The 15385-nt window shown below is 34.1% G+C and overlaps 1 protein-coding gene across 1 annotated transcript; it reads right to left on the minus strand.

Moving 5' to 3' along the window:
• Positions 1–1358: 1358 nt before the first annotated feature.
• LOC311306176 (uncharacterized protein) lies at positions 1359–14332 on the minus strand. Its single transcript, XM_084434432.1, has 16 exons — positions 14293–14332; positions 12902–12999; positions 12753–12791; positions 12004–12069; positions 10680–11003; positions 7635–7763; positions 5737–5858; positions 5349–5642; positions 5167–5262; positions 4951–5089; positions 2831–2961; positions 2471–2749; positions 2193–2288; positions 1953–2103; positions 1706–1788; positions 1359–1617 (listed from the first exon to the last, which is right to left on the minus strand). Exons 2-16 carry the CDS (start codon positions 12957–12959, stop codon positions 1537–1539), a joined length of 2088 nt encoding a protein of 695 aa, XP_084290558.1. The 5' UTR covers positions 12960–12999; positions 14293–14332; the 3' UTR covers positions 1359–1536.
• Positions 14333–15385: the final 1053 nt, after the last annotated feature.

A 15385-nucleotide genomic window follows, 5' to 3' on the forward strand; every position in this document is an offset into this window, starting at 1 on the left:
CGAGTGAGGTCGTACGAGTGAGGTCGTACGAATTCGTACGAATTAGGCAACTTTTTATCATTCGTACGAATTCGTACGAATTGGTCGTGAGATAGTGTTGGTCTATGACAAACACCATCAATGGGGCTAAAAGCAGACATAGAAGAAATAGTTACCAAAAATGGAAATTCTGTCATAATTTACTCATCCTTGTGTCATGACAAAACAGTTGTGCTTTTCAATAAAATTAGGCTTTCAAGTAAAATTGATGCAAAAACACCATTAAATGTATGTTATCTATACAATCAATGCACTATATGGCTTTGTGTGAGATAAAAAAAAGACATACATTTATGTTGTTATTCATTGAAAAATAAATGTATTTATGAATTTGTTTTTTTGCACCATGCTATTTGCATATAAGTTGTTGGAGAAAATAAAATCCTATAGGTATGGGGTGTTTGTGGCACGACTGTCAGTCTTACGTAAAGCGCTAACCACATGTGATGTCTGTGCACAGAGTTATGGAAGTTCATAAGTTGACAGGCAGGTAGGACATTGTCTCATTCCATTTGTGAGCTCTGCTGCGTGGCAGATCGAAATTGTGACATGGTGACAGTCAATATTATTCTCTAGGTATGGTTCTAAAGAAGGTGAATGAATAAAATGAATAGGTTTACTTTCACTTAAGAACTGGTTTAAACTTCTTCAGCTGACATTTGTTAACACAGTCTATGACAAACACCATGAATGGGGCTAAAAAGGAAATGGAAATTCTGTCATAATTTACTCATCCTCGTGTCATGACAAAACAGTCGTGCTTTTCAATAAAATTAGGCTTTCAAGTAAAACTGATGCAAAAACACCATTAAATGTATGTTATCTATACAATCAATGCACTATGGCTTTGTGTGAGATAAAAAAGACATACATTTATGTTGTTATTTATATGAATTCGTTTTTTTGCACCATGCTATTTGCATATAAGTTGTTGGAGAAAATAAAATCCTGTAGGTATGAGCTGTTTGAGGAAAATTAAATTACACAAACGAAAAAAAAATATCAATTGTAAACTTTGACTGTGAAGATGAGGGAGCTACAAGTATTATGCGATTAATTCTCAATAATAGCCTATATCATACACTACAGTTACAGTTATCTGCAGTGATGTCACAATCAAGCTGAATAGTGGGTAAAAAGCAAGTAAAATGGAACGCACCCTTGATCACTGAACTGAAATTGTGGATCGGATCAGTCTGAATTGTTAATTAATAATTAAGATCAGTTAAACTGAATCATCGATTCATTTAAATGATAAAAAAAAAACGATCACAATGGTCACATTGAAGAAATCTGATAAAAACACAAAGAAACCAAGTGTGGAAGATTTGAGGAAGTTTTAATCATAATTATTATTATTATTTTTACTTTGAATGTAAAAAAGTCAAACTTTTATGCTGCTTTGTGCCAATTTTAATCCTTTAAATGAAAGCACATAATGTAAAACTGGGATTTTAAACGAACAAGACTTATTTCTTTTCCTGAAGGACACTGAATTTACGGCTTTATCTTTTTCAGTTTTCTTAACCTCAGCTCTATGTTGCTTGGCAGACCGTAATTGACCAGCCGCTGTTTCATCTGAAACAAAGATGGAGAGACAGATCAAACTAGCTATTATCTATTAGAACCATATTTTGTATACATATTCGTAATAAGTGTGACATACTTGCTGTAAAACACTCTCAATGTTTCCACTCTGTGTAAGATCTGAAAATGAGGAAAGTTTCACTTGAACGCCAATGACGTTGTCTAAAGGGAAACACACAGACAAACACATAAAATACTCATATTTGTTGACATTAATCAGTCAGAAACATGACATGGGGCTGAAATTTATCAAAACACTGGCTTGTAAAAAAAAAAAAAAAAAAAAAAAATGTATTATCTATTTCTAGAAAGACAAGACTTCTTACTATTAGAGGGGTTGCGTCCAGTGTCCACCCTGAAGGCCCATCGACCGGGAACATGGACATTACTGGAGTTCTTGAGGTTTGAGATGAAGCTCCCGTTGTTTGATCCAGGAATCACAAAGAAGTCAATGGAGTTTATTGTGTCATAACCAGCCTGAAAGTATGTGAAAACATTACAGTACATGTTATATATTTTAGTGAATAGTAACATTTTGTTCTCAACACAGAATACAAAAGTCTTACCTTGACCGGAAGTCCTGTTACAGCAATGTCACCATAATTCATCAGAATAAATGAAAAATTACTGCCTGAAATTAAAACCACTTGAAGCGAAGTTTCCTGCAAAGATTGAAAAAAGATAATCACTTTAACACTGTTCATCTTTTTTCACAAAATTACAGTTTTGTAATATTAAAATTATTTTTATGAGCATTATTGACTGACCTACTAGTAATTCTGAAACTGAACTGCATTGTGGGTAAACTGAAAACATTCACATTTCATAAGTACATCAATCTTACTGTGTTAGTGATGGGAAAGTAAGCGACTTTATCCCACGTTGCAACAAAGACCCAAGAAGCGCTGAAGGTCAGATTTGGGAAATGATTGTTTATATCCTGAGTGGCGCGTGTGAGAACACTTCCATTAGTGTACTGCTGATATGAAACCACACCTCTCGCACGGTTGTCAAGGTCGGTCCAGAGACCAGCAATTATATCTTGGCTTCCATAAGCAGGAAAGGAGTAGGGAACAAATTGTGATGAAGGCTGGTTGAATGTGAGGTGTCCATTATTATTAACCTAAAACATGAGAAATATAGTCAAAATCACAATCACAGGATCACAGATGAGTTTATAAAGCATTCAAATTCAAATTCTTACATAAATCTGCCTGTAAGTGCGGCCGAAGAACAGAAATGGACTCAACAGTGGAATAACTGAGGAGCTTCCATCATCAACAGCAGCGTTTCTTGTGTCTCCTGATGAGCCGAATGGGTAGAATATTTCTGGTGCTGTCAAGAGAGAGAGAAACAAAAAAAAAAATCTGACATTATTTTCACACTGATTTATCCGATAACGTCTGGCTGCAGACTTGCACTCTCAGTCACCTGTGCTTCTGTCACTTACTATAGGGTTAGGGTAGGATTAGGATTTGGTTTAGGGTTAGTTGCATGTAATTATGCATAATTTACTGTTATTGCTATGGTAAGTTCATTTTAAATATGTAGTCTGAAAGTGCAAGATCAAGTCTGCAGTCAGACCGTTCTCGATTTATGGGGCTCGTGTTTGAATCTGGCTGTGGTGGCCGACTCATGTGGCTGAGCCAAAAGTAAAGGCTTCTATAAGGAAGGCTGAGCCTTCCTTTTTTTGATGTCAGGTAACTTTACTGAAGAACAACGTTTCAAAGAACTCTTCGCCAACTGGCTAACATTAAATAATAAGAAAAATATAATAAAAAAAAATAAAAAAATCCGTTGACCTGAGTAGGCTCATTCACTGTTTACTCGCGATCGTTGTGAAGAAAAAGAATAGCATAAAGTGTTGAAGGCTTCAGGCTCGGTAGTTCATTTGCATTTAAAGACACATACACAAAAATAGCAAGGCCATAAATCTTTATTTACTGCTGGATCACAATTGGCTATATAATATTCTCTGCATGCTTATGCTTCTCTGTAATGGACAGTCTGTATTAATATTTGTGGGCATAATTGTCGGTGGTGGTAGTTATGTTTGAGGCCTAAAATAAAATTTTACCTAGTAGCGTGTATGTGTGTGCGTCTAGCAGAGACAGCGCGCGTCAGAGAGAGCTTTAAGCGATATTGATTTTGGTCTCGGGTCGGGTTCGGGCTGAAAAATTGCAGACGTTTTCGGGCTGGGGCCGGATTAGGGCTTGAACACCACTGACCAGGTCTCGGTTAGGGCTGGATGTTTTGCCCCGTGCAGGGCTCTAGGCAGTATGCTAGCTGTAGCCGTTTACCTCCAGTCTTTGTGCTAAGCTAGGCTAGCGGTGGGTGCGTCAGACAGAGTTACAGCACGCACGGAGATGAAAATGGTATGTATGGACTTATCTAACTCTGGGGGATATGGTGAATAAGCCAAAGTCCCAAAAAGTCGGCGTGTTCCTTTAAGTACTAGTATGACCAACTCGCAGTTAGTCTTACGTTTTTAGTATTAAATAATACCAATCTACATTTTTATGTAACTGACTTTAAAAAGTTATGAACTTAGAAATGTAATGAGACTAGTCTTAGCAGTTTATGCAACCAGCCCCTGTGATGTCAGGAGTAAATGAAGACTGTTCACTCTTAAATTCAACAACAAAACACCTAAATCGCATACAAGACAAGACTTCTCCGGCATTGAGACGATGGCGGACAGAAACTGGCTGAGCAGTATGACGTCAAACTATGAATGAATGAAAGAGGAATTTATATAGTGCTTTCATATGTACTACTGTACACCCAAGGTGCTTTACAATTATATCAGGGAATCTCTCCTCAACCACCACCATTTTGCAGCATCCACTTGGATGATGCGACGGCAGCCACAGTACAACGGCGCCAGTGCACTCACCACACACCAGATATAGGTGGAGAGGCGAGAGAGTGTTAGTGCCAATTCAATGAAAGGGGATTATTAGGAGACCATGATTGGCAAGGGCCAATGGATGGAATTTGGCCAGGACACCAGGGTTACACCCCTACTCTTTACAAGAAGTGCCATGGGATGTTTATATGATGACGTCATACTGGTCAGAAAAGGAAAACTGTGACTGTTTAAAAAAAAGTGTGCATAGATTTTTATCATTGTAGGGTGGTTGTGTCCACACATTTATATGCAAGCACCATGTAAAACTGCATTTTGGATAATAGGTCCCCTTTAAGACATCAATGTGATTCGCTGACAGCATGGGAAATGATCAAATACATGTTTTTCAAAACTTGGGATGACAACAGGTCAACAACTGATAATAGTAATAGACATACTAATGAAAGTCTTACCTAATCCACTGTTCACAAGAAAAGCCCAACGACCCGGAACGTTTACATTAGTCGTGCTGCTGAGGTTTGGGGTGGAGCTGCCATTATTTGCATAATGAATTTGATAGTAGTCAGTGGAGTTTACGGTGTCGTATCCAGCCTATTAAAACATGAATGTTATGTGTTCATACAAAGCCTGTACTGTATAGAATATTATATAAATCTTGTTAGTTTTACCTGCACTGGAGAAGATATCACAGCAAAGTCACCGTAATTCATCAGAATAAAAGAAAAACCACCTCCTGAAATTAAAACCACTTGAAAAGAGATTGCCTGAAAAGAAAAAAACAACAACATCATGATTCATAGTCTACACAGTCTGTGACCTTGAGCCTGAAAAAATAAAATAACCTATTTACCGGTGCTGAGTGATTAAATACACTTGTATTCCACATCTGAACATATTCCCATGTTGCAACAAAGACCCAAGAAGCAGTGAAGCCCCTCTGAGGGAAATACCGGTTTATATCCCGAGTGGCGCGAGTGAGCACACTTCCATTAGTGTACTGCTGATACGAGTAGTTACCTATCCCAGAATAATCAGGATCAATCCAGAGTGGAGCAATGAAATCTTCGGTTCCATTTTTGGGAATGTAGTAAGGGAGAGATTCTGGTAAAGGTTGGCTGAATGTAAGGAGTCCGTTTTTATTAACCTGAAATAAGAGAAATCAGTTTAAATTCAGTTTGAAATGGCTTACTACAACATTTCCATTCATATTAAGTGTGGTATTGAAACCGGATTCTCACGTATGTGTTGTTGTACGTGCGGCCAAAGAACACAAATGGAGTGGAGAAGGTAACATTTACAAAGGCCTCAAAATGTTCACTGTCTCCTGCTGCTGAGCCGAATGGATAGAATATTGCCGGTGCTGCAGAGAGAATGAACACAAAAAATACAAAACAACAACAACATATTTAATCTCTACAGAAATGTATATACGTTCCTTTAAGAGTAAAATATAACTGAAGTATATTCCAAGAGTGTTTAGGAACACTTAAAGGGGTACTTCACCGCTGGCAAAATGGGCTTTCAATAAAAACTGAGCTGTATTTACAGTAGAGATGTTTTTTTTTAATCTACCTGACTAGAGAAAACAAAGAAAAAAAGGCTGATGTCTTCCCTTTTGCCAAATAGTGTAGGTACGGAAACTTCAACACCCATAATGCACTGGGCATGTTGCCATCCAAGGCAACTCCCACCAGTCTGCTATCCGCTTGTTAACTTGTGACTTAAGGAACCCTGTTTCCGGGTCCAAGCCTTCAATTATTTCAGTATTTGAGAATACTATTTCAACAGTCTCCGAGCTCATGGCGTCCCGGGTATTTTAAAGATTTATGAAGTGGAATCACTCTGGCCAACTGAGATTTCGCTCTGGAGATATAAAAGTTAGATGAAAAGTTAGCTGGCTGGTAAGCACCCTCGAACTAACATTGGTCCCTGGAGATTAACTCTCCACCTTCTTTGAATTTGAATTTTTCTCAAGAAGCTTCATTTTTTTCTGTTGAACGTCATCGAGTAAAAACATGAACTCAATGGAAAGTAGCTTTATAGAAAATTAAGATACTGATACTGTTTTTCTCATGTTTAAAACTGTAAAGCTGCTAATTTTAAACAATTTATTGTATAAAATGGTATGTAAACGTGACGTGATTTTACGTTTTTATTTTATTTTTATTTATTTTTTACATTTGATTACTTAATTCATTTTCTGTAGGTGTTATTTCTTACCTGAATACTACTGTTAGACCTACCTGACAACTTAAAGCAGTGTTCATTTAATTTGTATATTTGTTCTGTTTAATTTATTTGTTCTTTTTTTTTTTTGTACTTTATTTACTGACTGTTGAATCTTAGTCAACTAAATCTATTTTAGATTTAGTCGGCTTAAATCTTGTGATATTTAGTCAACTTAAACTAGACCAAAACTAAAACAGTTCAGATAAATAAAGTTCAATGGTATTTTAGTCAAAAGACTATGACCAAAACCAGCACATTGTAGGCAGTTGCTAAAGGCTGCGAAGAGGGAACGCCACGACGGAAAATCTGAAAAACCTGTAGTCCACATTTCACACTGGATGAGCATGAACACAGTGCATAGACTTGCATCATGGGAAGTGAATTCAGTAATGATGTTTTGACAAAATTCTGTTGAACTGCATAAGTAAGCAAATTGCTATAAGAAAATAACTTAAAAATAAAAAATGCCCATTATTGCCATTATGACAGTAATCAGGGCAACTTGGGTTTACTTGATTATCCATACATAACTTTTAGAATTTTGATTATAAAACTAAACATTTAGTTCTAATCTTACTAATACATATTATTTGAAGAAGAAGAATTACAATTGCACTGTTATGATAGTTTGATTATAAAGTGTATTTGAGACTATAGACTAAATAGATCTGGCTATGTGAGACTATAGTTTGAATGAATCCCTATTATTTTCATGACACATTGACATGAGAGTACAGAATGGCTCTTTCAACATTATCCTGAACATTGTAAGCACATTTTATGAGTCATCGAATTGAAGAGAGTGCTTTAGGCGAAACAAAAGAGAAAAACTGAAAGAAATTGCTGCTCTGTGAGTTTGTTCAATTCACACAACAGATCTGGTTCTAATTCAAAGGTTCATAATTACTTGGCAATGTCGTTGATGGAGATGTTGTTGATGGAGATGTTGTTGATGAAGAATTTGTTGATGTAGAATTTGTTGATGTAGAATTTGTTGATGTAGAATTTGTTGATGGAGATGTTGTTGGAGCAATGGCTTTTGAAGAAAAAGAACATTATTTTAAATCACTGTGTAAAGCTCAATTAACCCTGTTGTAAACAAAACAACAAAGTATTTTAGAGACTATATAGATCTGACTATGTTAGAATGAATCCTTTTTCTTTTCAAGACACATTGACATTGAATATCTCTTTCGACATTATCCTGAACATTGTATAAGCATTCGTTTCATGTGTGATAGAATAGCAGAGAGACTCTTTTAAGAGTATAACATGACATCCTTTTGATTTTTAGTCCTTTACAGTAAAATCAGTCTACAGGCTTTCATCCAACCTAGGAAGTCGTTTTTTAAGTTTTGTTACACACTGTTAACACATTGGCAATAAAAAAAAAAAAGTGTTTGTTTTTGCGAACAAAAAGTATTCTCGTCGCTTGATAAACTTAAGGTTGAGCCACTGTAGTCACTTGGACTATTTTAACAATGTCTTTAATAATAACTTTTCTGGGATGGGAGATCTCGATTACCTAGCAGCCTATGGAGGAGTGAGCCAGCTCCCAGATTTCATCAAAAATATCTTAATTTGTGTCCCGAAGATGAACGAAAGTCTTACGGGGTTGGAACAACATGAGGGTGAGCAATTACTGACAGAATTTTCATTTTTGGGTGAACTAACCCTTTAATATAGGGGTTAGATCTATTAGTGTTTAATGTTCTATTATTTGGGAATTTAACCCTAAAACAGGCAGAGTGGAAAATGATCATCAAAAAATAAATAATTTCATGTCACTTTTAATATCATGTAGACTTAAGTAAAACATATCCAAAGGAATTTTTGAAATATTTGATATAGTTTAGATTTTATGAGTTGTATCTCCCAGGACACGTTGCCCTATAAAGGTATAAAAAAGGCCCAAGTCATAAATGTTTCTCTGATTTGTTTGATGCAAAAAATAATAATAATATGCTAAATGTGCTGCATGTATGACATGTCTAAGTGTCCTAAAATTGAGGCATACATATTTTTAATTAAGAAGATTAATATATGCCTACTTTATACAAAGTCAGAATGTCCAGCACTATGGAGGACATGTTGGCTTTAGGTCAAACTGACAAAACGAGCACAGAAAATTTGAACCAAATAATGTGACCCACATACTCCAAACATACTCACCTATGATACTGGCAACAGTACTGGATGAAAAATTAGTTGTCATGCCTCCAACAAGAGAAGAAAGAATATGTATATCGTGTACACATTGCCTGTTTTAGGGTTAAAATGTTTTCTGGTATGTCTGAGTTTTTAAGGGTTACCATTGTGCTGAAGAGTAGAGCCTGTGGTTCACTTGACTATTGGTCAGCACTATTAAGACTATAATTACTATATTTTAAAAGTAATTTTAAAGTAAACAAGTAAAGAATTTTAAAAGTATTACATTTCACAGTAATAGTCATTTGGCTAAATACTTACATTGAATGTATTATTACTACAGTAAATTACTACATTGAATACATGCTGGTGTGCTTGTACATATGATAGCAGCTTGAAAATAATAATATATAAAAATTTATATATATAACATTATATATTTCTCTCTCTATGTGTGTTTATGCTGCGTGACTAAATATATCTGCAATGTATTACACATGCAGTACCATATCTGATCACGTATATTATGAAGTGTATTACTGAATATAAAATTACATAGATTATGATATATTAGTAAATATATTGTCACATATTTTTCAATATATGAAAAGCAGCAATTCCTTGTGTATTAATCAATATATTGCAATATTGTTCTGTATATTTTCAAATATACTTTTAAACCATTTAATATATTGATCATTCATATATAGGGAAACATTTTCTTTAAGGGTTAACTGATGTTTTCTCACCATTTATATCTTGTTTGTTTCTTGAAAATTTGAAAGTAAAGTGTTCACATATTTACATATTCATCTACACGTTGCTCTCAGCAGTGTGGACGACGTCAGGATGTTCGCTATCAGTTTATCGCTGCTCACTTGTTTCAAATTCTTTGTACCCCAAAGCGGAGAACAGAACTTAAACCTGCTGTCATTAATCTTAATTCAAACAACAAAATCACTCACTGCTCTTGAGTTACTCTAATCGCTTTAATAAGGGTTTATAAAAGGAAGACTATGCACTGTTCTTTTTTGTTTTACATTTGATTACTTAATTCAATTTCTGTATGTGTTATTTCTTACATGAATACTACTGTTAGACCTACCTGACAACTTAAAGCAGTGTTCATTTAATTTGTATATTTGTTCTGTTTAATTTATTTGTTCTTTTTTTTTTTTTTTTGTACTTTATTTACTGACTGTTGAATCTTAGTCAACTAAATCTATTTTAGATTTAGCCAGCTTAAATCTTGTGATATTTAGTCAACTAAAACTAGACCAAAATTAAAACAGGTCAGATAACTAAAATATGAATAAAGTTCAATGGTATTTTAGTCAAAAGACTATGACCAAAATTCTGTTGAACTGTATAAGAAAATTGCTATAAGAAAATAATTTAACAGTTAAAATGCCCATTACTGCCATCATGACAGTAATCAGGGCAACTTGGGTTTACTTGATTAAATATTTAGTAATCTTACTAATACATATTATTAGAAGAAGAAGAAGAATTACAATTACACTGTTCTGATAGTTTGATTATAAAGTGTATTTGAGACTATAGATCTGGCTATGTGAGACTATAGTTTGAATGAATCCCTATTATTTTCATGACACATTGACATGAGAGTACAGAATGGCTCTTTCAACATTATCCTGAACATTGTAAGCACATTTTATGTATGATAGAATTGAAGAGAGTGCTTTAGGCGAAACAAAGGAGAAAAACTGAAAGAAATTGCTGCTCTGTGAGTTTGTTCAATTCACACAACAGATCTGGTTCTAATTCAAAGGTTCATAATTACTTGGCACTGTCGTTGATGGAGATGTTGATGGAGATGTTGTTGATGGAGATGTTGATGGAGATGTTGTTGATGGAGATGGAGATGTTGTTGATGGAGATGTTGTTGATGGAGATGTTGTTGATGGAGATGTTGTTGATGGAGATGGAGATGTTGTTGATGGAGATGTTGTTGATGGAGATGTTGTTGATGGAGATGGAGATGTTGTTGATGGAGATGGAGATGTTGTTGATGGAGATGTTGTTGATGGAGATGGAGATGTTGTTGATGGAGATGGAGATGTTGTTGATGGAGATGTTGTTGATGGAGATGTTATTGGAGCAATGGCTTTTGAAGAAAAAGAACATTATTTTAAATCACTGTGTAACGCTCAATTAACCCCATTGTAAACAAAACAACAAAGTATATTTGAGACTATATAGATCTGGCTATGTTAGAATGAATTCCCTTTTCTTTTCATGACACATTGACATTACAGTACAGAATCTCTCTTTCGGCATTTTCCTGAACATTGTATAAGCATTCGTTTCATGTTTCGTAGAATAGTAGAGAGACTCTTTTGGGAGTATAACGTGACATCCTTTTGATTTTCCCAGAAAAAACGTCCCGAGTCCTTTACAGTAAAATCAGTCTACAGGCTTTCATCCAACCTAGGAAGTCGGGAAAGGTCTCGTTTTTTTAAGTTTTGTTACACACTGTTAACACATTGGCAATAAAAAAGGGATGAAAATTCTTACATACAACAGTAAGTGTGCAGTTAACAATTAATGTTAACAGTAAGTCACTGTACTATATACTGAGAAAAACTGTAATTGAGCTAACCTTACATTTTGTAAAAATCTTACATTTAACAGTATTTTAAAGTAAAAAGAACAATTTATCTCATAATTTACAGAGAAAAGTTGTGTGTTGTTGAATTCCAGAGCTGGTGCTAACATCCGCATCGCAATGATCAAAGATGCTTTCTTCACTTACGGAACAAAAATATATGGAAATATAATGCGATATATTACGTAATACATTTCCATATATGAGAAACTAGTGCTTATATTTTTCAATGTACTGCAATATAGCATTGACCATGTATGGATACATATAAAATATTTATAAATGGAAAAAAAAAATAGCATTACATGTAATATTCACAAAGTTTTATCCTTTATTGTGTACATATATTGCACATACATGTTCCCATATAAATGTGAATGTATGTTCACACATATACACACACATTCCCTGCATGCTTTGCTTCTGAATGTTAAAGGAGCTCAAATGTTAAAATTAACTGTTATTTAATGTGTTTTGATAAAAACTATAATATATATACCTGGCACTGTCGTTGATGGAGATGTTGTTGATGTAGAATTTGTTGTTGGAGATATTGTTGAAATGGCTTTTGAAGAAAAAGACGATACATTTTATATCACTGTGTAAAGCTGTTGTAAACCAAACAACAAAGTATATTTAAGACTATAGACTATATAGATCTGGCTATGTAGTTTGAATGAATCCCTTTTCTTTTCAAGACACATTGATATTACAGTACAGAATCTCTCTTTCGGCATTATCCTGAACATTGTATAAGCATTCGTTTCATGTGTGATAGAATAGTAGAGAGACTCTTTTGGGAGTATAATGTGACATCCTTTTGATTTTCCGGCAAAAACGTCCCGAGTCCTTTACAGTAAAATCAGGCTTTCATCCAACCTAGGAAGTCGGGGGAGGTCTCGTTTTTTAAGTTTTGTTACACACTGTTAACACATTGGCAATACAAAAGGGATTAATACATGAAAATTCTTACATCAGCCCCTTTAACAATACGTTTGCAGTTAACAATTAATATTAACAGTAAGTTACTGTAATAAATACTGAGAAAAACTGTAATTGATCTAACCTTACATTTTGTGTGATTTTACCTTTTTATAAAAAAAATTTACATAAGAAAAACATAAATTTCATAATTTAGCCTACAGTGAAAAGCCAAAAACTGACTTGAGCTGAATATGTTATACTGCCCCACACAATAAAGAGAATGGTTAGAGTGGAAAACCATGTTCTAATAAAGGTCTGTTTTACCTGCCAGTGTTGGTGGTGCAGATGTGATTTGTGCCCTGGCTGTTAAAGAGAAAGAAAGATTACTGAGATGAGAAACAAACATTTGCTTGTATTTCTTGTCTTTGCCAGATTAAGACTGATAATCAAAAAGATAGTAAACAAAACCTTACTCAGTGCCAGGACTGATATGAGCACCAGCAGAAGCTGTGAAACCAGAAATAATCTCATGATGATGAAGTCAGAGATAAAACCAGTAGCAGGAGTCCTTCTGTGATCAGAGAGCATTATTAGAGCACTAATAAATGCATTTAAACCAATGTCAGTCTGGAATATCTCTTTTTTTTTTTTAAAGAAATCTCATTTGAAACCCATATTAAAATTAAAAATTAAATAAAAGTTTACATATATAACAACATACACCATCACAATTCTAGTATAACTTTTTTTTCGCAACATCAGTCAAATTATCTGCACACTCCAGCTAAGGATCATTTTGTTCATTTGGGCTTATTTTGAGTCAAAAATGAACAATTCATCAGGTTGATATAAGTTAATAAAAGTAAATAAACAACACGTATAGTAGGCCTACAGACTCTCTATTTGTACAAATTGCTGCACATTAATTTAATTCTGAATTGTGCACACATAAGTTGAAAGGCATTTGTTTGCGCATAGTAAATACATATCTGCAACATTTATCAAGTTCAAGGATAATTGTGTTTGCATTTATTAATCATTATTATACTAAAATCATAATAAAGTAGGCTATACTATGTAGCCTACACAAAATCAGATGAGCCCAGAATATGAACGCAACGTGTTTAATTACACGTTAAGCATTTTCCTCCCATAGAAAACTTATATGAGTTCAGTGATTCAGGTCAAATGATTGTGAAATAATGATTATGTTAAAACACAACCAACACCATCAGATAACCTTTTCTATTTGTTCATCTGGCTGTTATAACTCATGTACAGCAGCCAAACAAAACTTAAAGTTAATAATTTAAGGGTCAAGAGCCCAACTAAAACACACACTGATCACCATAATTGTGACTTTAATTATGGTTTTCTCCTTCAGTGATTCTGCTTGTTAACACCAGGTGTCTTCAATGTTGCCAGTAAAAGATATTTTGTAAATTTGACTCATTTTAAATGGTTAACTTTTAAGGAATTAATTTGATTAATTATTACTCAATTCTAATTTGTTAAATTTAATTAATAATATTGCTTGTAATCTGTTTCCTCAATTTTACTGATTAGATATCAATAAAATCAATGTATTCTTTTTTACAGTAGCGCCGCCCGTGCTCAAAAACAGCTGCAAACTCAAAAGTGAATTGTTCACTTATATATGTGAATCAATTTGACAGGTTCAGAGAAAATAATCGTCTCAAAACTAAGATTCATTTATGAATCAGACATTTTACATTTAAAATGCCTACCCATTTATACAGAGTGTTTTAATTCAATCCATTACAATTTTCTAAGAGAATATGCCTATAGGTTATGGAGCCCAACAGTACATAATCTAAAGAAAATAAAGAAAGATTTTACTTACATCAGTCAGCTGCTTATAAGAGTCTCTGACACCAACTGTGGGTTACAGGATGCTTTTAAATGCGTTTTGCTCGAGGGCAAAACATTTGTGGAATGGAAGAAAACGTGTTTTCATTTGGAACACTGCCAGTCATTCTTCAACAGAAAATCTTTAACATTTTTCATTTCACAGTTAGAATTTTTGATAACATATCATTTTACATATCATGTCGCAATGTCTGAGAATGTAGTTCTTTAACCGATTACTTAATATTGGTAACACTTTACAACAGGGTCTCATTTGTTTACATTAGTTAATGCATTAACTAACATAAACCAATTATGAGGAGTATATTTTCACAGCATGAATGTCACAGAATGTCCTTCATGTTAGATCACAGTGAATTAACTAATGTTCACAGATACACCATTTGATCTTAAAAGTCTTTTAGATAATGATTAACATTAACTGAGTAAGAGCTGTAGAAGTATTGTTCATTCTCAGTAGTTAACTAATGTTAACAAATGACATCTTATTGTAAGGTTAATATTCAATGCATATGGATTTACTCCATTTCGGAAATAATTTTATATCTATAGAGAAAAGTGACTGAAACACATTTTACTAGCTAACAGTTTTATGGTCGTTGAATTTTAATACAACAGTTACATCTGACTATGGCAAATATAAGAAACGTTTTTCTACATCTACAGAAATGGTAACCAGAAGAAATATACAAATATGGTTATAAAATCGGTAAATCAGAACAGCTGATTCCATGTAAACCCTACGTGTGGGTCTCCATAAGGATAGTTAAACCTGACATTTTGAACTTGTGGGGACATTTTTGGTAACACTTTATTTTGATGGTCCTTTTTGAACATTCTGTCAACTACATGTCAACTAATTCGCATTATTAGTCTGCTTAATATCCGCTAACTCTTTATTGTGATGCTCCTCCAACGGACACTCGACTGACTATTAGTAACTTTGCAACTACATGTCAACTTATTCTAACCCTAACCCTACCAGTCTACTAATACTCTATTAACACTCTAATGAGAGTTAGTAGACATGTAGGTGCAATGTATACTTATAGACAAAATAATGTGTT

This window comes from Rutilus rutilus (genome assembly GCF_951802725.1).
Source record: "Rutilus rutilus genome assembly, chromosome: 16".
In the NCBI taxonomy this organism is placed as follows: Eukaryota; Metazoa; Chordata; class Actinopteri; order Cypriniformes; family Leuciscidae; genus Rutilus; species Rutilus rutilus.

Excerpts from the sequence above, each read along its gene's own strand:
- LOC311306176 (XM_084434432.1), bottom strand. The coding sequence starts at position 12,959 with ATGAGATTATTTCTGGTTTCACAGCTTCTGCTGGTGCTCATATCAGTC. Across the intron at positions 12,070-12,752 it reads TGCACCACCAACACTGGCAG|CCATTTCAACAATATCTCCA; the intron begins GTAAAACAGACC and ends TTTCTTCAAAAG. Across the intron at positions 5,859-7,634 it reads TCCATCAACGACATTGCCAA|CACCGGCAATATTCTATCCA; the intron begins GTAATTATGAAC and ends TTCTCTCTGCAG.